The sequence below is a fragment of the Daldinia decipiens genome, assembly GCF_022478715.1.
Source record: "Daldinia decipiens strain CBS 113046 unplaced genomic scaffold F4813scaffold_2, whole genome shotgun sequence".
NCBI classification, from domain to species: Eukaryota; Fungi; Ascomycota; class Sordariomycetes; order Xylariales; family Hypoxylaceae; genus Daldinia; species Daldinia decipiens.
Window position 1 is genome coordinate 585549 of NW_026054545.1, and position 21007 is coordinate 606555.

Below are 21007 nucleotides of genomic sequence, written 5' to 3' on the forward strand. Positions count from 1 at the left end.
GAAAATTAGCGGGCGACTTCGATTCCCGCTTCTCCGTCGACCCTATACCTATTATTTGCGGGCGCATTTTTGGGCTACGGCGTTGTTGGATACACGACGATGAGAGAGAGATACGTTTCCTTGGCTGCGGCTGTTGATAGGAGAGCGGTATTTCACATCACATAAATATCTACCATATATATATATTATACTATATAGTTATAGTCATGTAGTACGTCTATCTTGATACCTGGTACGAACATTACTAGATTAGGAAACTTTAACCCCGTGGATTATGTTTGTTAAACTAGGCTAGGTTGATAAGGTCAAATGTTAATAATATGTACCTATATATGGTATAACCACTTGATTTATATACTATTATAGAGGGAATAAGGATAATGTACGAATATTATATGCTAGGCGTGTTTATTACTACGACCAGGCACGAGATTTGGGAAAGGATGCTCTAATCAGACGGACTAACTAGGAATACACGTATAATACGATATGTATAGACAACATTGATGCTATTAGTACATGTTAGAGAATGATGTGACTAACCTCTTATCAGAGCGGATATAACTACCGAGTGGTATAACGTCCCTTCGGCCTACTAGACTAGGTTACATACATATATCACGATGTTACTTAACTATAATTAAACATAAAGGTATTAAATTTATATTTGAATAGCATCATACTCATATTCCCCCTCCAGTTATTATAAGAATTCTAACTATTGGTGTTCCTATACGTTTCCGCCCATTTGTCAACGCCGCCTTAGGGACCTGACCTAGGTACCTAACCTAGGTAGGTATGGTAAAAAGGGGGTATCATATATTCATTCAAATTCCTAATCTTAAACCACTCTTCACTCTCCCACAACATATACCTACCTTTCTTGTGGCTATTGCGTTAGCCACCTATAGCCACGAAAGAAAAGGTGTATTCTCGTAATAGTAACTAGTGGAAGAAAGCAACCCTTCGCGCCAGCATCGATGCCAACCAACAATCACGAACCGGTGCTCTTCTGCGTCTCCTCCTCAGAGTCCTTCCCCTTGCCACCAGCACCAGACGTCCCCATCTCCCCCGCCAGCCCATCCAAAAAGCTCTCCGCCATCTTCTCCGCGCGCCTCGCCCCAATCTTCCTCCTGCGCTCCTCGATCTCCCTCCTCCGCCTGTCCTTGTGCTCCTCCCTCTCGTGCCGCACGCGCGCGGTATTCTCCCGCTCGCGCTCCAGCGCGTCCATCTCGGCCCCGCGCGCCTCCGCGTCGCGGCTGAACTGGTAGAAACCCACGCCTTTTGTGCGGATCTCGGCGCGCCCGTCGAAATGCGTGTCGGGGGGCGGGGTTGGCGACTTGTCCCGCTTCGCGGCTAGATGCTGCATCTTGTCCCGCGTGTCGTCCTCGGGGTTGAACGCGCCCGACTGGATCACGTCTCCGAAGATCAGGCGCTCGGGCGCCTTGGTGGGTTTCGCCGCCATGCTTTCTAGCTCTGCGGCGCCCAGCGCGCTGCGGTGCTGCCGCCGCTCGTAGCGTGCTGCTTCGGCGCGGGTGGCGCGGCGGGTGCGGCCGAATTCGTCTTTGAACTCGACCATCTCTTGGTCGGCATCGTCAGCATCCGAGTCGTCTGTCCCGGAGCTCGAGTACGTGTTGTCGTTGTTGTTATTGTCAGCGTCCTCGGGATGCCGCTCCGCCCACTTGCGATCGAAGTCGACGAGGGGCGCGGCCTCGCCTTCCTTCGCGATGTAATCCCCACGCTTCATGGCGGCATACAGCCGCGCTTTCTCTTCCATCTTGCGGCGCGCACGCGCAAGGTCTTGTTTCTCGTCTTCGGTGCCGCGGACCTCTTTGAGCTGGATTCTCGCGCCATCTTTACCGTCTTTTTCTGCAGTGGAGGTGGAGGTGCCCGTTTTCCGTTTTGCCTTGACGGAGAAGATGTCGTCTTTGTTTTTAGAAGGGCGGGCGCGGCCGAACGCTACTGCGGAGGATGACGCTGATGATGGGTCGGAGGCGGACGTTGAGAGGAGGGATGTCAGTTGAGAAGCAAAGTCCAGAGAGCTCGAAAGTGGCATCTCCTTCTTTTGCCGCTTGGCGGGCCGTTGCCCGTAGAGATTTGGATCTTGTGGCATTTTGAACGGGGATTGCGTGCAAAAGCAAGTGAAGTAAGGTAGTTTCGCAGGTCGGGTTGTGGCAATCGGGATATGAAAGATTGAATGTTGTAATAGCTAATGCCGTTTGGTGAAGCGGGATGGCGCCAGCTTTAGGTATTGTATTGTACCTCTAATGTTAGGTAAGGTGGTAAAGTACCTCCTTAGGTACCTATGCCCAAGCTGAATAGCAGTTTCCGACAAGGCTTTATGTTCAATTGCTCCACTTAAGTCCACTGAATTTTCAGGCCCTCAAATGCCCCGCGAAACCCGGGATCGGCCTTGTGTCTACATAAAATTACCCCACGTCCTTACCATTGAAAGCTTGCAAAATACAACTATTGACTACCTACCTATCTACCTAAGTATTCTACTCACAATATGGCGGCAACTAATAAAGTCTTTGTTGCTATCATCGGTATGTTACGAACTAAGAAACATGTTTGAATAATTAGTGATTCGATTGGCTAATACATTTACTATTTATGTAAAGGTGCTGGAGGGGTTGGCAAATGTTTCCTTTCCCAATTCGAGGCTTTGTCCAAAAGACGACCGACCCCTAAGCTGGATCTCTGCTATATTTCGACTAGCAAGAAGGCTCTCTTCAATGACAACTACTCCGTAGCCACCGAGAACGTCCTCCAAGAACTCGCCGCCTCGACTAAGTCGCCGCTGAATTTGCCCCAGGTGGTCGATTACTTGGCTGCGGCACCATCGAAGGTCATTCTTGTGGACAATACTAGTTCCCAAGACGTCGCGGATACCTATCCCCTCTTTTTAAGCCGTGGTATCAGCATCGTCACACCCAACAAGAAGGCCTTTTCGGGCTCGTATAAGTTATGGCAGGGTATATTCACTGCTGCTGCTACGTCTGGAGCTAAGGTCTACCACGAATCCTCCGTCGGAGCTGGCCTGCCTGTCATCTCGACGCTCAAGGACCTTGTAGAGACAGGCGACGAGGTGACTAAGATTGAAGGTGTATTTAGCGGTACAATGTCCTTCCTCTTCAACTCTTTTGCTCCGGTCGAGGGTTCTGGTGGCCAATGGTCTGCCGAGGTCAAGCGAGCGAAGGAATTGGGTTACACAGAACCAGACCCTCGGGACGATCTAAACGGACTTGATGTGGCGAGGAAGCTGACAATACTTGCCCGATTGGCGGGTCTCCCTGTCGAATCCCCCACATCATTCCCCGTACAGAGTCTGATCCCGAAGGAGCTGGAGTCTGTTGCTAGTGGAGACGAGTTTTTGCAGCGGTTGCCTGAGTTCGACTCTCAAATGGAGGAAACCAAGTCTGCAGCGGAAAAGCAAGGCAAAGTGATAAGATTTGTGGGCAGTATCGACGTGGGTGCAAATACCGTCAAGGTCGGCCTCGAGACGTTCGACAAATCGCACCCGATCGCGGCCCTCAAAGGAAGCGACAACATCATTAGTTTCTACACCAAACGGTACGGCGCGAATCCTCTAATCATACAAGGCGCTGGCGCCGGAGGAGATGTGACGGCAATGGGGGTCACCAGCGATCTGATCAAAGTCCTGTCCCAAATTTCGTAGTCGAGGAAGAGATACAAAAGTTTATATATGTTTTATTATATACGGTTGTCGCAATTATGTTGTTGTGGCGGACTACGTATTTTCGGGTTAATCGCTCGCATGATCCAAGTAAACGGTACGTCTCTGACTCGTAGTCGAATTAGCAGCCAGAGCTGTCGCGGAGCCTATGTCACTTGCGGGTGACATTGGGTTAATGCTATGACCGGTAGCTTTGCGCGAAATGCGATTTGCTTGTGGAGCGTTCTGAGGCTGAGGTTGGTTCAATCGATAGATCCAAAGACAAAAGTCGAAAATGACCAGGCATAGAATAGGGACAGCGAAGGATAAGCTGGCTAATTTCTGAACACGACTGTTAGTAAAATGCAGAGGAGCGAGGGGCCAATAGAATTGAGACGCACAAAAAAGAAGGCTATCCAGCTAATGACCATCCAGACTTGGTCGGGCAGCAAGCCAGTCTGGAGCGTATGCGCGAACCGAGTCATAACTAGGTCTATTGGTAGCTTGTTCATGTTGAAACGTTGAAATGTCAAGAATTAAAATGAGGATGCAGCGAAAGTTATGGAATGCCGGATGTGGCCGCGTTCGCGTCTTATCAAGTCGAATAGAATACTACACCAAGACGTAGATGGTTCGACTATGATGTTATGGAATTTGGGTGTAACCGGACGAGGGACGAGTGATGATGACTTAATTATATAGACAATGTTGAGCAACACGATATAAAATATGCAAACAATTGCGCATATATATAATGTAGATTATGAAGTATGAAGTTGTGATTTAGAGAGAGAGAGAGAAAGAAAGGGAAAATAAGATAAAAGGTGATCAAGTATATAATAAGGCAAGCCGAAAGAAGCGAGATGAAGATGACGTTCCACCTAATAATATTAATGCTATGTATGTAACCTACATACTACTAATACTACATGTATGTACATACTGATAATTACCCATTACGGAAAGCCTGTAAGGGAAGGAGAAGTCCCTGGCGATCGGATCCTACGCTACGAAGAACCTTAAATTTTATAGATATCGTGATAACCACCCGAGGTTCATCTCTTCATCTCCCCACTATGTAATCCTTACTGTAACAATATGTATTTCTAATAACTAAACCTTTTAAAACAGCTGTCAAGTCGGAAATAGTAGGGGCTAGACCTGTCATAAAACAACGCAGATAATTCTTAGGCTAGGCACGTGTAAGTCGTTCTAGTCCCTAATGCGCGCCTAGGCACTTGACCTGCCGAGGCCGACATGGCGTTTATTTTCACACACACATTATATATACATGCATCATACCGATATCTAATGTAGGTACGCTGCTAATATGTATGTCTTATTACTCTACATATATCTATGACCAATTAATAAACTCCTAAGCAAGATTGAAACATGCTTACATACATAGTTTGTTGGCGTTACACACCTAAAATACATACCTAGTACCTACATACGTGTTACTTGAAGTAGGTACCTAGGTATCTATGTATGTAAATGACGTAGCTTACTGTGTACCACCACATCCGAACCTTCTTCAATCATTAAATTTCCATGCACCATTCCGTTTCGATAATTCCCCCAAACTTGGACCGAACATCGTAGAATGAACTGACGATTTCTATGTAAGATGGAATCATGCTCGGAAGCACACTCAACCACACTCGCATTTGCGATGTTACGCTACGGGGCTCCACTTGATCCCGAACGCCCATCGCTCCACCTTCGTTAATCTAGTATGTAGATTTCGCCCGTTTTGACCGCCTTAATTCATCTGGTGTGTGTATATTGCCTAACATTTGCAAGTCGCACCGCGTGTCGGCAGGGGGGACACAAGCAGAATCACCCAATTTCTACCTCATATTGCATACAATTATACATTTGCGCCGGGTCACCAATACCTTACCGACTCTACTTACCTAGCTTGGGAAAAGAAGGGTATTGTTCCAAGTACCTAGCCGACGATGGCGTCTCCGCCGTGGGCAGGGGCCGCGAGTCACGAACAGTTCTTCGTCCTGCTCACTGGAGCTAATAGGTATGCGCTTCCTTATGCCACGTGGGAATTCACACCCGGGAGTACTGTATCTTAGACGAAGGACTATGTAGTGGCGTCGGCCTTGGTACCGGTCAGCGAATAATCGACGAGTTCCTCGCTTCGCGATCCCTATCCTCGCATCTTGTTCTTATACCTACAACACGCTCCGTTTCCAAGTCTCGAGATACCATCCTCTCCCTACGCGCTCACTTGAAGAAGACGGCCAAGACTTCCCAGCAGCTTCGGTCGCGAGCAGGCCACGACTACGACCCTCAGACCGCTATCTCTCGAGTCCACATCCTCAGTATTCAGGTCGACTTATGCGACCTTCGTTCAATATACGGCGCAGCGAAGCAATTAGTGCATGGTACCGTGAGCGATCCGACTGGCTTAGTTAAAGATGTGAAAATACCCCGTCTCGATGTCGCACTCTTCAATGCGGGCATCGGCGGCTGGTCTGGTCTAGATTGGATCTTATTTGCAAAACAATTCCTTCAAGTTGGGCTCGTACAATGCTGCACATTCCCTATCTTCAAGAAGGCTTTGCCTGCTGTTACGCTCGACCAGAAGAAGCTACTTGGAGACTCGGCCACCGACCTGAAGACACCACCGCCCGAGTTAGCTGAGGTTTTCTGCGCCAATGTCTTCGGACACTATATCCTAGCACACGAACTGTTACCACTGCTGAGTCGCTCGCAACCAAACGAACCGCGAGGCCGAGTTATCTGGACAAGTACAATAGACGCCGGCCGCGAACACCTTAGCTTCGACGATTTCCAGGCACGGCAATACAGGCCCCCATATGAGAGCAGCAAGCGCATAACAGACCTCCTCTGCCTAACTGAGGATCTTCCTACCGTACAAAAGGTATCTTCCTCATACCTTTCTTCCCCCGCTACAGCCGACAAGCCCATAAAACCGCGCTTCTACCTCTCCCACCCCGGTGTGGTCTGCACGCCGCTTTTCCCGCTTAACTGGCTCCTATACTGGGCCTACTACGCCGCCATGTACCTCGCACGCTGGTTCGGCTCCCCTTGGCACCCCGTCGAGCCGTACCTCGGCGCGTGCGCGTCGACCTGGCTCGCGCTCGCGGACCAGGATTCCCTCGACGAGCTGAACGCCGAGCGTGTCAAGTGGGGTACCTGCACAACGCGGTCAGGCCGTGTCATGCCTAAGAAATCAGAGGTCGACAGCTGGGGCTGGGAAGGCGTAATAGAAACCCGCGAGACGCTCAGACGCGATCCTACCCCCGGGGTCCTACATAAGCTCCGGGGCCGCAAGTGGGATGCAGAGGACTTGACGGAGGAGAAGAGAGAGGAGTTCGAGGAGGACGGGTGGAAGTGCTGGGCTGAGCTTGAGAGGCTAAGGACTGCTTGGGAGGCGGCTCTTGGGGAGGGGAAGTAGACCGATGGAGCAGTATCTCGGCTATAAAAGTCTCGTGGCATGTCTTAATGAAGGACATGGCGTTTATAACGGGTACCCAACCTACCCACGGGTATCGTGTTATATAACTACCCCGAGTCCTGGCTAATAAACTACCTATAATAGTTATCAGCATCGCGTTTATGTTACCCCTAGCATGCCTACATGCCTAATATATATATATATAACGCACTTAAACAGATATACAACCCATGCCTTTAATATCAAAGCCCGATATATCTCAATCAAATAAGTAATAGCAAATACATTTAATTCGCACTACGGGTATAGATAGATACAGGAATAACACACTAGGGAAAGATGATATAGTAGGATGAGAGCAGAAAGAAAACCGCGTTCATATCCGAGTCCTTGTCCGTGATCCCTCCCAAGGTTGATTATCCTATTCGGATATTGCCGTTAGGTACCCAGCCGCCCACCCACCGGACACCACGTCTTCCCACCCATCCGTCTATCTAGGTATCTAACCGTGCGTAAAAACATCTCATCCCGCCCAACGCATCATGACGAATCGTAGCTACCGCATTACGTAGGACTGTCGCTCACAGCCTGAGTGCTACTGCTACTACTACTCCCGCTTCCCATGCGTCTAATAGCCAGCTTCTCCCTGCGTCCAAGCATGCCCAACGCCATGACCGGGATGACCGCCACCAGGGAAACAACCGCCGTGAACACGAGCGCATTGTACATATGGAACGGCGGATCCGCTGTTGGCCCCGCCTTGAGGGCGTCGCTGACGATGATGAAAATACCGCCTAGCAACTGGCCGCCGGCCCAGGCAATCGTAGACGTGATCTCGGGGCTCATGGGGTGGCCCAGCTCGCAAAGGAATTCTAGGGCAACGGGTAGCAGAGAGAAGCTCGAGGCGCCGAGGATGGAGAGCACGACGTATGGGCCGGCTAAGTTGCGGGTACCCGGCATCCATATGAAAACAAGGTAAGACAGTGCAATAAGCGGGACGGCGACCTTGATAGCGAGCAGGAAGGCCTTTGTGCGGTCGAGGATAGGGCTAGCGATGGCAGCGGCGACTAGCCCGACGACAATGAGCAGGGCACCGGCGATGCCGGCGTCGTCGGACGAGAAGCCGTAGGGCATCATGATCTGGTTGAGCAGCGTAGAAATGCTGTTGAAGAAGCCGACGTAGACTGAGTACGGGATCAGGATCTGCCAGATCTCGGCGGATTTCAGGAGTTGCAACGAGGAGCGGAAGGACGCTTTAGGTGTGGAGCACCATTGGCCGGGGGGAGTGGGAGGCTCTGCTGGGATGAAGAAGGACGGGAGAGCGGCGACGGAGGACTAAGTGCAGATTTTTAGTTAATATCACAGTACAAGCAAGACAGGCGGTGTGGAAGAGGAACATACGATGATAGCGACGTAGAGCACGGCGTTAGAGATATCAGCCGGACCCGTAACCATAAACGGCACGATGAGTTGCCCGAGTGCGGCGCCGAACGGATTCGCCAGACTAGCCAGAGCGGTAGCGCCAACACGGCCTCTATCCGTGAACCACATATCGGAGTACCGCGTGGGGGCACTTAGGACGAACGGCTGGGCTAATCCAGTCAAGATCTGACCGAACATGACGACCCCGTAATTACCCCCGTCGCGGGAGTAAGAGCCGGCATAGCGGATCCAGTTGCCGACGAGGATCAGCACGGCGGCGGCAATGATAGACGGCTTTGGACCCCAATGCAGGGTGTAGATGGTGACGGGGAAGATGACGACGAAGGCGAACAGAAAGCCGGTCGAGTACCAGTTGATGGCGGACTCGGTCGTGCTGTAATAAATAGCGGCATTTTGTGAGACGGGGGAGAAAGTCAGCCACTAGATGATGTTATAGACAGATGGTCAGCGAGATTCACGTCATATTAAGTGGTGGGTATGACAGAAAAAGAATAGGTAACAACAACGCAGTGATACAGCATCGTGCCAAGGCAAGGCTGTGGCATGGGAGATAGACGAATGGTGAAGAGGTTGTATAACTACCGATTGGTAGATCTCGTAGCCCCCATTTTAGAAAGAAGAATACAAGATATATATATGATAACTTACGTCCCAACTGACGATGATATTGAGCAGTGTCAGCTGTAAGAGGCCAAACCACCGTCGCTTGTACACCTTATACGTGACACTGTAGCCATTCTCGATCGAAGCGTTATCCGTGTCGCGCGGTTGTCCCGCAGCGATGCGCGCCGCGGCAACTTCGCCGTTGCCGTTGCCGTTGCCGTTGCCGTTGCCGTCGTCGTCGTCCGTCGAGTTCGAAGCGAGCCGTAGATGACTGCCCTTGATGGGGGAGGAGGACTTGCTGGATGAGCTAGTACCGACAGGGTTGAGGGCGTACTCGTCGCGGGCCTTCTTAACAGCTTCGTCGTCGAATATGGCTGGTGTTGTTGTAACGACAGCTGCGTCCTCAGATGGTTTGCGACTGCTGCTGCGAGACATTGTGCGCGCTTCTTTCAGACTTCTTCCAGGCTCCTTCCTTGCGCTTTCCGTCCTGCGGCGCTTTCCCCTGGTGGCTTGCTTAAGACTGGGCTGGGCTGGGCAACCTTAAAGTTCTAGGTTACGTACTTGATACAATTAATTTGTATATTTTATTTGCTCAGGTTAGCCGGATCCTGCTACGCATACCATACGCCCCGCGCCTTGTTGATCTTTCAAGTTCAGCTCAGCTGACTTGTTTGTGTGCTCAAAAGCGAATATCGCAACCAACACCTTTCAATATCCGGGCCTTAGGGAGACGTCAAGTTCGCATCCTGGAGGGGCCGTTATTTGAAATCGGGCAAGAAAAGAATCAAATAAAAAACGAAGGTGGTTTAACGAGAGGCAAGGTGTACCATCATATCACCCTGTTGGTCTAGATTTGGACAATAACCCGAATTATCACTTTTGGAGAATCTAAGGTATCCCAACTCGTCTTGTGCGCGGTATGTACTATGTAGTCTCGCATCGACACCAACGAATTGCACGGCCGGCGGCAGTTTTTAGTAGCAACATAAAAAGCATTACGAGGCTCGTCAGGGATACATGGCTCGATCGAAAGCTGTTATCGTTGAGCTAGATATATAAAAAGACCCTAAAACACTCGCTAATGGGTGGAATTGCGAATAGATGTCCCGATTCTATCAAGATCCTGTTGAACTTGAAGGGCCTCGTCCCTGAAAAAGCCCACTAAACAGTCGGTTCTATCGCTAGGGGGGAAAGGTGCGCCTCAAGTACCCTCAAGTACTATGTAAGAAAGGCAGTAGCGAAGTGGCAGCAGTAGGGTTTCAATGTTTCAGCTAGTTACAACTGAAATATCCCTAAACGGCCTTATCTAGAGCTGTGATTGGCTAATGGTCTGGCGAACCTGCCGCATCTGGTTCACGTCTCCGTGTAACGCAACCCTTAACTCTCTTCAAGTCTCTCGAGACGTTATGCTTTAGGTGTTGGTACCCTACATAAAATTGCACATGTAGCCCATTTGTAAGTAACCAACATGATCCGTCCATTTTCGACACCTGGTATGTTTGTTTCGGGCATTTCTTTTTGTAAGGTGTTCTTATGTGATTTGGCTGCATATTTGCTAGGGATCATATGCAACACGCTTAAAAGGGGTTATAATATTTGTTAAATACCTATACCGAAAAAAACTACGAAGCAAACTTAAACTCAAACACCTTACGATATCGTCACATGTATCTACCTAGGCTAGGTACCTAGGTAGATACATGTTACGTCAAGTCGAGGTGGATCTTTATAAACCTAATATCTCTATATACAATTCCGAGTTATATTATGGCCTAGTGTTTTTAAGATACTTTCATTTATCATTGTTCATATTTACATAGTGAATACCTACATCATTACAACTAACTAAGAGTTCTTAGTAGTAGTTGATGCAATTTTTTATACCCCATCATACGATGTCGATACATTGCAAGGGTCAATATGTGACTGGGTAACAATCTAATAAGACACTGCTTGTAGATAGCAGATAGCTCAAGTGCCTTATAATCGGCACAGGGTTGAGCGCATACAAACTACCTAATGTCCACGAAACGGAACTCATCGGCAAGTATAAACCTTCATATGCTCTCACTTGATGTTCTGAATTGTATTAATCAGCAATTGTCTCAATATGAATGAGAAATCAGATCTGTTTGAATAATTGAGGAACAGAGATCTATTCATGTGAATGCCGTGTATGGTACATAGGACAGGACGTTTAAGGTACCCCGGCGGCATGTCATCCGCTTTGAGCCGCAAATCGTTTTACAGGGCCGCCACCGTTCGACCATCTAACCGGGGTTAGACAACGATAGCCGGCTTGCCCGATCGAAAACCTACCAGCACATGCCTCTAGGTGTTCTATAGATATATCGTGCTTGATGCCGGGGGTTCTCGGGGCTAGTTTGCGTTGACTATTTGAGGGTAGACCAGAGCTTGGGAGCTGCACATTGGCTGGCGCAGTGCGCGAGGTGGAAGACTGGAGAGAAGACTTGTGTCAGTTTATAGTCCGTGAAATAAATAGGCTTCTCGAAAATATTCCTCCTGGTGCAGTCATAACTCGGGTCGGCGCGGAAGGAACCCTTACATTCTTCAACACAATCCTCGCCGGCCTTTCCGTCATCCGAGGCGTTTGTTACACGTTCGACGCATTCGTCAAAGTGGTGCTTAGCTGGTGCGCACTGCTTAGAGTTCTTGCAATCTAAATATATATAACCGTCAGCAAATATCTCATCATATAGTGCAACTAACATGTTCAGGACATAATAACGTTTGCGCATTAAAGCCACCTAGAGTACAAGATGCCATATGTGTTGGTGACGTGGGGATGCGACGAACCTTCCTCGAGCTGTTCCTTCGGGTCTTTGGGCTCATCATCATCCTCCTCCTCCTCTTCCTCCTCTTCGGCCTGCTCCTCCTCTTGGGGTTCCTGTGGAACTATCAGTTACTTTCTGTAACGGACGAAGGTAGACGAGAAAGCCCGAAGTCGCAAAGACGTAGGTACTAAGCGCTCATAGAAGCCGGTGGAATCCCGGTCTGGAGCTTTCTCGACGGGGAACGGGGAAAATCATACCTCAGCTGGAGCTTCGGCTTCGGCGGTGGTCCATGGCTTGGCCGCCTCGACGAGGTCGGTAATAGTGTCCCAGATACCCATTGTGCTCGAAACGGTTGTCGGGCAGTTGCAATGCCTTATTTTCGGGGATGAACGTGGGTTGATGATGAAATGCAGTCTCCAAGGAACGTTGGCAACCGAGAAAAATAGAGCATCGCCAATTGAGGCATTTTGATTGGCTACGGCTTAAAGTTCTTATCACGTGATACTCGACCGATCTATCGGCGCTCCAAGCCGGAGGTACGTACCAATAGATACCAGTATGTAGATACATCCATGTACCAATTATATTCACGCAGAAGCAACGATATATGTTATAGAAATATTTGTATTTCATGGGCATTAATGCAAGACACTCCGTTTTTTATTGCATTTATATATCTTAGGTAACTATATATACCTAGTTATGTGTAAGAAGTAGTTTGTACGGGTTGGTATCCTCCTAAACGTCGACTTAAATGTTTAGGGGCTACTTCATATAGAGGCCACCGGTTATAAAACCTCGTTAGGAGGGCAGAATTCTGCGCATAAGCTACAGTCATGTCCTGGATACACAAGCGTTATCCTCTACCTGAGTTGCTGCAATCATAAGTTTCAACTCTTTTCTCTCTTAGTTTCCCCCGCAGAGTCGGCTTCGTGATAACCTAGTATACGAATGCACCAACAGGATAGGACCACGCGGAGAGCAGCCGCAATAACATACCGAAAGCCACGTCTTATTGGCGAGGGTATCACATTCTTTTCATATCGACTTAGATAAATGACCCTCTATCAGGGGTCTCCAAGCAATCGAATTTATCGACAGCATAAAAAGTCCTAGGACAACTAGTAGGCCAAACATGTTGTCATTGTCTTTCTGCTTCCTCCCGCATATGCTCGTCGAAACGCATACTGACCGCCTGCGCCTGAGCCTCGTCGTAGTTTGGTGGGGGCTCGTCTGGAGTTTGCTGGTGGGCCTGCTGTTCCCGAGCTGCTTCATCCGCTCGTCGAACTACCTCGGTTGCTTGACTAGGGTTACTACCACCCTGGGGGCCGCTATATTCTGGTAGTTGCTCGTCGTGGACGGTTTGGGCCCAATTGCTCTGACCCGACTCTTCTGCAATCTGTGCCGCATGGTGTAGACGCGCTTTAAGTTCCACGAACTTGGACTCAAATTCGCTAGAACCACCATCCTTGAACGTCAATCTCACATTGACTCTCGGAAACTCGGGAGGGATATTGCCATCAGGGACCGGGCGCACATGGGCCTCCCAGTACCAAGGCCCGATCCACGACGAACACATACGACTATCCTGGCACCCTAGTATTTTGGATGAAAAGGACTTGAACTGATCTGTAGGCTTGGAAGGCAGGTAGATCAACTGAGATGAACGTTAATCTCACGTTTGATTCATATGCTGTAATGCATGACCTTATTACTTACTCTTTGATTCGTTATGTACGCCGTCCCACTCTCGCTCTTAATATTGAGGGGAGGGACGTCGGTTGGCTGATTCGGAGCGGTTATACTGAGAGCTATCCGTCCTCTTGTCCTATGTAGAATAGTTTCGTGCGGCAGCGGCTCTATCTCTCCGGCCCGAGATAGCATAACCCAGCTGACTTCTACGTTAGTGTCCTCCTCACCCCGGCTACTCTGACTAAGGATGTATGACGCATGCTGGTCGTGAAGGCCGTAATCCATTATGATGATGAGATAGGCAAGAGACGGACGGTGCAAATTGAACCGCGGAAGGAAGAGCAATGCTCTCAGGGAGAATAGAGATGGATATCACATCCTAAAAACCGTGGAATAGTCGTGGATGGGGGAGCAGGGAAGGGGAGGGCTGAGGGCTAGTTGGGGCTCAGGTCGACGGGAATTACAATTATTACATAGGCAAGAAGAGGCTCATACATACTTTATTGACATTTTGGGCAAATTTGAAGGTGGTCAGCTTTCGGGTCCTGGGCACAAGTCCTGGTAGGCACCAACCGAACTCCTGGGATTCGTCGGCACAACGAAAACGGGTAGGGTTCCAACGATTCTGGCCTCAGGAATTGCAGGAACTGGCTCGGTGGGCTCTGGCTCTGCTGGGCTGCTGGACTGGCAGGCTGGCAGGCTGGCAGGCTGGTCTCGGACCGGCACGATTTGCAGGAAGTTTGATGGAGATGTTGATATTGGTAAATGTGGGCCAACTAACACGGTAGCCCGCTGGAACTTGCTCTGCCGTAACTGGTATTAGAACGGCGCAGGCCAGACAAGACACTGCAAGGACTGCAAGGACTGCAAGGACTCGCAGATGTGGAGTTGCGCTTGGTAGTGTAGCCTTTTAGTGTGGACGGCGAGATTGATATTGAATAAACGGCGGATCAATTGGGGCAATAGGGAGAATTCCTCGACTTCAGCTGCAAGGTGCAAACCGGGTTACCCGTTTGATGACTTCGATAACCTATACTATACTATGTACGGAATACCTTTGCGACGCTTAGGCCAGCATTGGAGGCCAGCATTGAAGGCCAAGGGTCCAAGTCCCCGTAGGAAATGCCGAAGTTAACCTAAAACCCCACGGTTCAATTTAATGTGTCGACAGATGTGTCGACAAGGGACTTGTTCTTGATTCACGATAGAGAAGCGCAGTGTGATGACGAAGGGATGAACGTGGTAAGGAATATGTGATGTATGGTACTACTTGATAGGTAAGGCAGGTAAAACTTCAAAAAAGGCTCTAGAGACCAGGGATGGATAGGCAAGCCAAGCCGCTGCCAAGGCATGATTGGAAAACCCTTAGGCAAGGAGCTAAGAATGGAAATCACTAACCAGACTTAGCAGGTGGTGACGATGTTGACTTGAACCTTGGGTACATGGATCGACCGCTAACTGCAGGTGCAGAAGCATGTACCAACAATTGATAAGATTGATTAGTTAATGTTGTGTAAGAGGTAAGAGGGGTAAGTTATAAAAAAAAATAAAAAAAAAAGGAACCCCAAAGTAAGTGACGGCATAAGCCTATGAGCGTTTAGAGGTTTGTGGGTATGTAGAATATACATAGGATATACTCGGTGCCCGGATCCCGTTTCTATAATTGGTTCCCAAAACTAACATGATCTTTCACATGCTTCGATATACTACTATAAACGTTTTTTATCGTCCAGATAGGTATAGCTATATACGCGCACTGACGATAGGTTCATAAAATAGTCGGTCGGATCGTGATCAACTACCTTATATGCATAAAAATCTGGCGCTATCTCTCATAAAATAGAACTACCTACATAGGTACCTATGTTAGGTAGGTACCTAATGTATGGTGCATTGACTAGTAGAAAATAGTATTTCCAATAGTTACAGAGAGGGAAAGAAAATAGGTTTAGACCTATCAGGAAAGCTCGGGACCGGCTTAGCAAGAGCTGACTGATTACGTAAATGACTCTAAGTTAGGAACTACCTAACCCAGGAGATTTTATTTTAGGGCTTATGTGTACCTAATAAAAATCGGTATTGTTCAGCCCCTCGAGATCTTCCTAACCATTCTACGCATCCAGCAACCTAACATGATACCTAACATACCTAACATACCTAACATGATATCACTACCTAGGTTAGCTCTTACACACCCATGAACATTGAGAATAGCCTAACTACTATATAATACAATTACGCAAGTTACATCGCGAGCAGGGTCCTCGGACTAATACTGTTGACCCAAGACCCGAGGCTTCAACAGATAATACTCCTCATTTCGCTCTTCATCTTCACCGGTCACCACCAACTTTGGGTTGGTTTGATGCAATACATCAGAATGACGTTGGAGTTTTAGGAACCAGATTGTCGTCATCACGGGCTCCCTCGTATCTTATCAAGGTTGTTCAAAGAAACAATCCCGGGATCATGACATTGACATTTGACTACCTGTTACTTGGTTTATAGTTTCTCTTTTCCTATTGGTTCCCATGCTCATTTTCCAGGGTCCTTGTTCTCCGTGGTTTCTGCCGACCAACCGGTTAACTACCACCTTCTCGAGCTTAAAACTCTTCTGTTGACACACATGGTTCCTCGCATAACGCTTTGTTGGTTGTGAGACCCGCGTCCATGGCCAGCCTCCCGAGTTACGTCCATATCTCCGGGCCTATTGAACCTGGTGGACTGACCCAAGCCGAATATTCCTGCAGTGGCCATCACTTCGCGGACCTGGGGACAAAGGCCTGTCTGTTAGTGGGTCGGTCAAGTCGCCAGACTGCATCGGGCCCCTCTTGATATCTTCAGAGAGCATTCTATTCCCCGGTTCGCATATTTCTAACACCATTTTACTGGAGAAATTACCTCTTCTATTGCCCTGTCATTCGGCAGGATCTACCCTCTTCCTGCTGGTGTGCCATATGATTGGCTCGCCCTTGACTGCGGCTCCGCAGCAAAAAAACGACCTGTCATATTTTTATAGAGGCCACTTAACGCAGCGTTCTCGCTAGCATTAGCATTGGACGCTTCCAACTATGGACCCAGCCAGATAGAGACAGACGGGAGACTGTTTTCATGGTGAGTTACGTTACGTTAATTAAATCTAGATATCGTTGGCCTCGATTTTGCGATTCCGGGGTGAAATCCTACGGAGTAGTGTTGTTGCGAAGGTCTACTGAATCGAACCTGCTCTTCTAGTATGCATTGCAGATCATTGGTCTGGGCAATCTCTCTCCCTGAACCAAACTTCTCTTGGGTACATAAGTGTCATTCAGTTATGTTGGCCTATCGTGAAGCCTGTCGACGACGGCTCAAACCACGTCAGTCGGCGGATACAATCGGGTCGGAGCAGAACGCACGAGCTTCGTGAAGATCTTTGCTCGTGAACAGCATTACAATTACACAATACAGGCCTGGAACACTTCCTCGGTGTATTTGATTCGGCTAGGCGAAAACGACATCATCCCTATCACATTGCTGTACCTCTGCGGCGGCTAATACTTGCAGGCTGAATTATATCACATTTCATAATATGAGTACCCATGTGATGTAGCGGCTTGGTAGAGCACCCCGAACTGATGCAGATCAACTTTCTAGGCCTCCAGCATTAATTAGCCAGCGTTACGAAGCTGACCGTGGGTCGGGCCCTCCGGCAGATGAAGAAGCACGCGGCATGGTTGTGCAAAATTTACGCCCAGCTCAGAACAGTAACCTACTATATCCACTTTGAGACTAGATGAAACGAAGCGTATGTCTTGTACGGCGCCGATGGCGGTCAAACCTGGACAGAACAGTCGTTTCAACCTGTCATTACTAACAGACTAGCTGAGCTTGGCTTTGCGGACTATTTTGAGTGCCGCTATCGCTTGGATTCTCTGTTGCTAAAGGATCTACAATACAGGACGGTGGGTTTGGGGGCGTTTGATAATTAAAGAATGTTCTGAGTATAGATCGCCTGGGTTCCAGTGGCCACGCGGTCTCATCTGTCCTCAACGCGGCTTCTGCATCTCGGGTTGACTGGCATACACTATCCCCAACCGTGCTCGAACGTCTATACTAAACCCTATGCTAAACCTTCACCGCCCCCATGTTTAAGAGGTGGTCCCTTAAACGGTCTTAAACCCCTGATTCGACCACCTAAATCACTGATCCTATTTAGCAGCTAACAGGCGCGTCAGCCACGTAAACGGTAAGGGAACACGAAATCGTACGAGTCGCGGCACTCAAGCATAGAACACGGCACAGATGACAAGGCTTCTCCAAAGTCATTTGATTCATTGAGCTGTGCCTGGGTCATAAGCGTCATGATCATTCAATCTACCGCGTACCGCGTGTGAATAGCCGTGTGTCCAACCGGACTTCATTACCAAGTGATGAGGAAAGATGGAAACCCAATATCATGAGGCGTGACAACGAAAAAAAAACCCGCGAATAAAACACCCCTAAGACCCAATGAAGGAACTCCAAATACAGTACATTGACATGAACACCGCCATCCAGCTCTACGTAAGACTCCCAGCCAAGACAATGTGTTGTAAGCACTATGATTTTCCAACACGAGCCGTCCTCTATTCTTTCTCGAAAGGATCGTCGGTGCTGTTGGTCCCTAGCTCTGCAACCAGGTTTTTCGAAGCTACGAGAGCCAGTTCTCGCTTGACCGTCCTGCGGGAGTAGCCGCGCTACGTGCAGCGTCGGAGCCAAGATTGAACTTTGGCATGTCGATCCGTGGCGGCGCCTCCTCCTTTTTCTTACCTTTATTCCCACCGCCTCCCGCTTGGTTCTTGCGCGGGCTTTTGGGCTCGGCAGGCGGTCCATAGCGCACGCCTCGCACGTCCCAACCATCTTCGGCCGCGGCGGCCACCCAAGTCCGTAGCCCGTCATGCACGCCCGGGTAGAATTTCTCTTTGCAAAGGCGCAGGCTGCCTCCCATGCAGCGCTCCCAGCCCGAGATGTTAAACAGGCTGCGCAGAGCATTACGCTCCTCTGCCGTTGGGGTACAGGCAATAATTGCGTTCATGAGGTCGAGATGCGAAGCTAGATAGTTTGTAGCGTCCCATTCTACACCGCCGACGTAAGGGGCAGCAGGGACCGGGGGCCTCTCTTGCGGGAAGTGTGCCTGCATGTAAGCAGCGCTGTCGATTCCGGACGGGCCAGCCCTTTCTTTGGCTTCCTTTTCTTGCGGCAGGTAGACCACATTGAGGTGGTGCAGGAATATCCAGAATACTTCTTTGGTAACACCAACGGCCTCCTTGCACCATACGCGGTAGGGGCGTTCCCGGTGCATTTCGAGGACGAAACCGATTGGTCGTTCTGCTTCCTTCGGCTCTGGGTCGCGTAGATGGCCAAGTACCGTCTTGGCGCGGACGGGACGGTCAGAGGGTGCGGCAGATTGTATGTAAGTGAACAACACAGAGGTGATGATATTACGAGTGGTGAACTCGCTCGGGCCCTTCTTCTCTGGGTCGAAGAGCATGTGTAGTAGGGCCGGGAACAGAGTTGCTTGGATCGAATTGAGGTACTGCAGTGCGAGGGCTGTGGTGCACAGAGCCTTAAGGCAGAGGAGATTTTCATGCAGAAGAGCATCTTCGTGTTCCTCTCTGTTTCAGAATTAGCAAAATTGTCCAGTCAAAGTAAAAAGCGGCAATATGTTTAACATACCTCCACTCGACCTCCATGATACGATGCAGCAACGCCACGATCTCCTGCATCCCACCCTGTCGTATGAATTCTTCCGTCCATGCCACCGTCTCGTTGCGCAACAGCAGGCGCAGCTTGTGCAGCTTGCCAACCTCCACCGACTGTGGCTTCTGGACCTTACGCAGGTAGGCGACGAAGTCTACGGGGCCCTGCTGCGACTTTACCTTGGAGAAGATGCCGCCACCGGTACCCGACCCAGCGGAACAAGGCCGCTCGCTGGCGACGCTGTCCGTGGACCGGCTGCGAAAGTGCCGTCCTATAGAACCTTCGCCCTTTTGCTTCTTAGGGGAAGACGTCCCCGATTTCTTACCCCGTGACAGTGTAAAGCTCCGGCCTCGGGATTTCTTTGTCTTGCGGTTCTCGTTCGCTTGCGCAACGCTGATGCTCGAGTCGCTATCGTGGCTTTCGGGCCGAGTGCTATGCAGGCCGCGGCTCTCAGCCCAGTCCTGCCTTATGAACTCCATCTTGATAGTATCTGCTAGGTTGCGCATCTTGTACCTCTGGTGCTCGGGAATATTTCGTCGGTCCAGCATGGCTTCGAGGTGCTTGTCGATGTCCTTAGGGTCGAGGACAGGCTCGACGGGCCCGGCCGAAGCCGGCCTGCTTTGCGACCCGGAGCCGCTGGTAAACAGTCTGAGACCGCGCTGTATCTTAGACGGCGAGGTCTTGCCGCTGCTCCCGCTGTTCCCGCTGTTCCGCATGTCGGGGGACTGGATGAAGGGCGCGTGGTACGATTTAGGCCGTTCTTTTCCGGCGCGGGTGCTCGACCCGCCGCTCTTCGAGGAGGTGTAGCTAGGGACGTCTAGGCTGTGAGTATTCTTCGTACAATCCTGCTCGTTCTGCTTCTCTAGGGCGCCGCTCGAGAATTGAGCGTAGATGGGAGGTCGCTGGGGTGTCTCATAGGGAGGGTGGTTTTCCTTGTTCTTCTTGAAACGCATCTCATCTTCGGTAGCTGTTGCTTGTAGATTCTTCGTGCTCTTGGGGCGACTTAGGAAGCCTACGAGGTTCGTGGCGGACTTCGTTTTTTTGGGTTTGCCCTCGTTCTGCTTAGCTAGCTTGGCTAGTTTCTCCGCTTCCTTTGTAGTCATTGGTTTCGCTGATACTGTGTTGTAGCTCTTCTTGGTTGGAGAAGATGGAGCACTCGGTAGCTTGTACTGCTTGGGTGGTGATCGAGGAACAATGCTGATTTGATTCTGCTGGATCTCGCCGAGGGCGGCCGGACGAGAGAAATTCGGAAATCCACCCATCTCTTGCCTGGATGAGGATGATTCTGGAACATAATTTGGCGGAATTAACTCGGTAGGTGGTAGGGGAGAGCCATCTGAATTGTTTCGTCTGTGGATCCAAGTTTTGAGAATATTGCCTTTGGATTTGGAGCGTTGATGCTGTTGCGGTCGTCCAGCACCGGGACCGATGTTTGCGGAGACATGATATTCGTTGATTGATGCCATAGTGCCTAATTAATACGATGCTCGTCGTCTAGATTGACGACAGAGCAAATATTTAGAAGCAAAGCAAATATGTTGTGACTAAGATAGATAAATCGTTGATTGTTGCCATGCGTGGTGTGAGGCGTGTGAAGCGTGTGAAGTGTGTGAAGCGATGTTTAAGACGAGAACGCGT

At 49.6% G+C, this 21007-nt stretch overlaps 8 protein-coding genes across 8 annotated transcripts; 2 read left to right on the forward strand and 6 right to left on the reverse strand.

Moving 5' to 3' along the window:
- Positions 1–647: 647 nt before the first annotated feature.
- Positions 648–2407, reverse strand: F4813DRAFT_343619 (uncharacterized protein). The gene has a single exon (XM_049241558.1). The coding sequence runs from the start codon at positions 2111–2113 to the stop codon at positions 995–997; it is 1119 nt and encodes a 372-aa protein (XP_049104113.1). The 5' UTR covers positions 2114–2407; the 3' UTR covers positions 648–994.
- Positions 2383–3848, forward strand: F4813DRAFT_100038 (homoserine dehydrogenase-domain-containing protein). Its single transcript, XM_049238383.1, has 2 exons — positions 2383–2549; positions 2625–3848. The coding sequence occupies exons 1-2, from the start codon at positions 2513–2515 to the stop codon at positions 3680–3682; spliced, it is 1095 nt and encodes a 364-aa protein (XP_049104114.1). The 5' UTR covers positions 2383–2512; the 3' UTR covers positions 3683–3848.
- On the reverse strand, positions 3770–4191 carry F4813DRAFT_384862 (uncharacterized protein; the record flags this gene model as incomplete). The annotated part of the gene is made up of 2 exons (XM_049246166.1): positions 3770–4021; positions 4081–4191. The coding sequence occupies 2 exons, from the start codon at positions 4189–4191 to the stop codon at positions 3770–3772; spliced, it is 363 nt and encodes a 120-aa protein (XP_049104115.1).
- A 1047-nt stretch (positions 4192–5238) lies between these two features.
- On the forward strand, positions 5239–7382 carry F4813DRAFT_343624 (uncharacterized protein). Its single transcript, XM_049241559.1, has 3 exons — positions 5239–5415; positions 5486–5714; positions 5786–7382. Exons 2-3 carry the CDS (start codon positions 5644–5646, stop codon positions 7116–7118), a joined length of 1404 nt encoding a protein of 467 aa, XP_049104116.1. The 5' UTR covers positions 5239–5415; positions 5486–5643; the 3' UTR covers positions 7119–7382.
- Positions 7383–7386: 4 nt separating this feature from the next.
- Positions 7387–10074, reverse strand: F4813DRAFT_100057 (MFS general substrate transporter). The gene is made up of 3 exons (XM_049238384.1): positions 9210–10074; positions 8520–8981; positions 7387–8453 (listed from the first exon to the last, which is right to left on the reverse strand). The coding sequence occupies exons 1-3, from the start codon at positions 9597–9599 to the stop codon at positions 7683–7685; spliced, it is 1623 nt and encodes a 540-aa protein (XP_049104117.1). The 5' UTR covers positions 9600–10074; the 3' UTR covers positions 7387–7682.
- Positions 10075–10934: 860 nt separating this feature from the next.
- F4813DRAFT_343633 (Non-heme 11 kDa protein of cytochrome bc1 complex) lies at positions 10935–12433 on the reverse strand. The gene is made up of 4 exons (XM_049241560.1): positions 12217–12433; positions 11982–12072; positions 11731–11844; positions 10935–11622 (listed from the first exon to the last, which is right to left on the reverse strand). Exons 1-4 carry the CDS (start codon positions 12295–12297, stop codon positions 11558–11560), a joined length of 351 nt encoding a protein of 116 aa, XP_049104118.1. The 5' UTR covers positions 12298–12433; the 3' UTR covers positions 10935–11557.
- A 667-nt stretch (positions 12434–13100) lies between these two features.
- Positions 13101–13936, reverse strand: F4813DRAFT_384866 (uncharacterized protein; the record flags this gene model as incomplete). The annotated part of the gene is made up of 2 exons (XM_049246167.1): positions 13101–13616; positions 13679–13936. The coding sequence occupies 2 exons, from the start codon at positions 13934–13936 to the stop codon at positions 13101–13103; spliced, it is 774 nt and encodes a 257-aa protein (XP_049104119.1).
- Positions 13937–18320: 4384 nt separating this feature from the next.
- F4813DRAFT_384867 (armadillo-type protein) lies at positions 18321–20835 on the reverse strand (the record flags this gene model as incomplete). The annotated part of the gene is made up of 2 exons (XM_049246168.1): positions 18321–19284; positions 19346–20835. The coding sequence occupies 2 exons, from the start codon at positions 20833–20835 to the stop codon at positions 18321–18323; spliced, it is 2454 nt and encodes an 817-aa protein (XP_049104120.1).
- Between the last annotated feature and the right edge of the window lie 172 nt (positions 20836–21007).

What these genes read in the sequence shown, in the direction of transcription:
- F4813DRAFT_100038 (XM_049238383.1), top strand. Translation starts at nt 2,513, where the DNA reads ATGGCGGCAACTAATAAAGTCTTTGTTGCTATCATCG. An exon ending in AGTCTTTGTTGCTATCATCG is followed by an intron (nt 2,550 to 2,624) that starts GTATGTTACGAA and finishes ATTTATGTAAAG; the next exon opens with GTGCTGGAGGGGTTGGCAAA.
- F4813DRAFT_100057 (XM_049238384.1), bottom strand. Translation starts at nt 9,599, where the DNA reads ATGTCTCGCAGCAGCAGTCGCAAACCATCTGAGGACGCAGCTGTCGTT. An exon ending in ATATCATCGTCAGTTGGGAC is followed by an intron (nt 8,982 to 9,209) that starts GTAAGTTATCAT and finishes AACATCATCTAG; the next exon opens with TGGCTGACTTTCTCCCCCGT. An exon ending in TGCTCTACGTCGCTATCATC is followed by an intron (nt 8,454 to 8,519) that starts GTATGTTCCTCT and finishes ATCTGCACTTAG; the next exon opens with TCCTCCGTCGCCGCTCTCCC.
- F4813DRAFT_343624 (XM_049241559.1), top strand. Translation starts at nt 5,644, where the DNA reads ATGGCGTCTCCGCCGTGGGCAGGGGCCGCGAGTCACGAACAGTTCTTC. An exon ending in CTGCTCACTGGAGCTAATAG is followed by an intron (nt 5,715 to 5,785) that starts GTATGCGCTTCC and finishes AGGACTATGTAG; the next exon opens with TGGCGTCGGCCTTGGTACCG.
- F4813DRAFT_343619 (XM_049241558.1), bottom strand. Translation starts at nt 2,113, where the DNA reads ATGCCACAAGATCCAAATCTCTACGGGCAACGGCCCGCCAAGCGGCAA.
- F4813DRAFT_343633 (XM_049241560.1), bottom strand. Translation starts at nt 12,297, where the DNA reads ATGGGTATCTGGGACACTATTACCGACCTCGTCGAGGCGGCCAAGCCA. An exon ending in AAGCCGAAGCTCCAGCTGAG is followed by an intron (nt 12,073 to 12,216) that starts GTATGATTTTCC and finishes ATAGTTCCACAG; the next exon opens with GAACCCCAAGAGGAGGAGCA. An exon ending in CGAGGATTGTGTTGAAGAAT is followed by an intron (nt 11,623 to 11,730) that starts GTAAGGGTTCCT and finishes TCTTCTCTCCAG; the next exon opens with TCTTCCACCTCGCGCACTGC.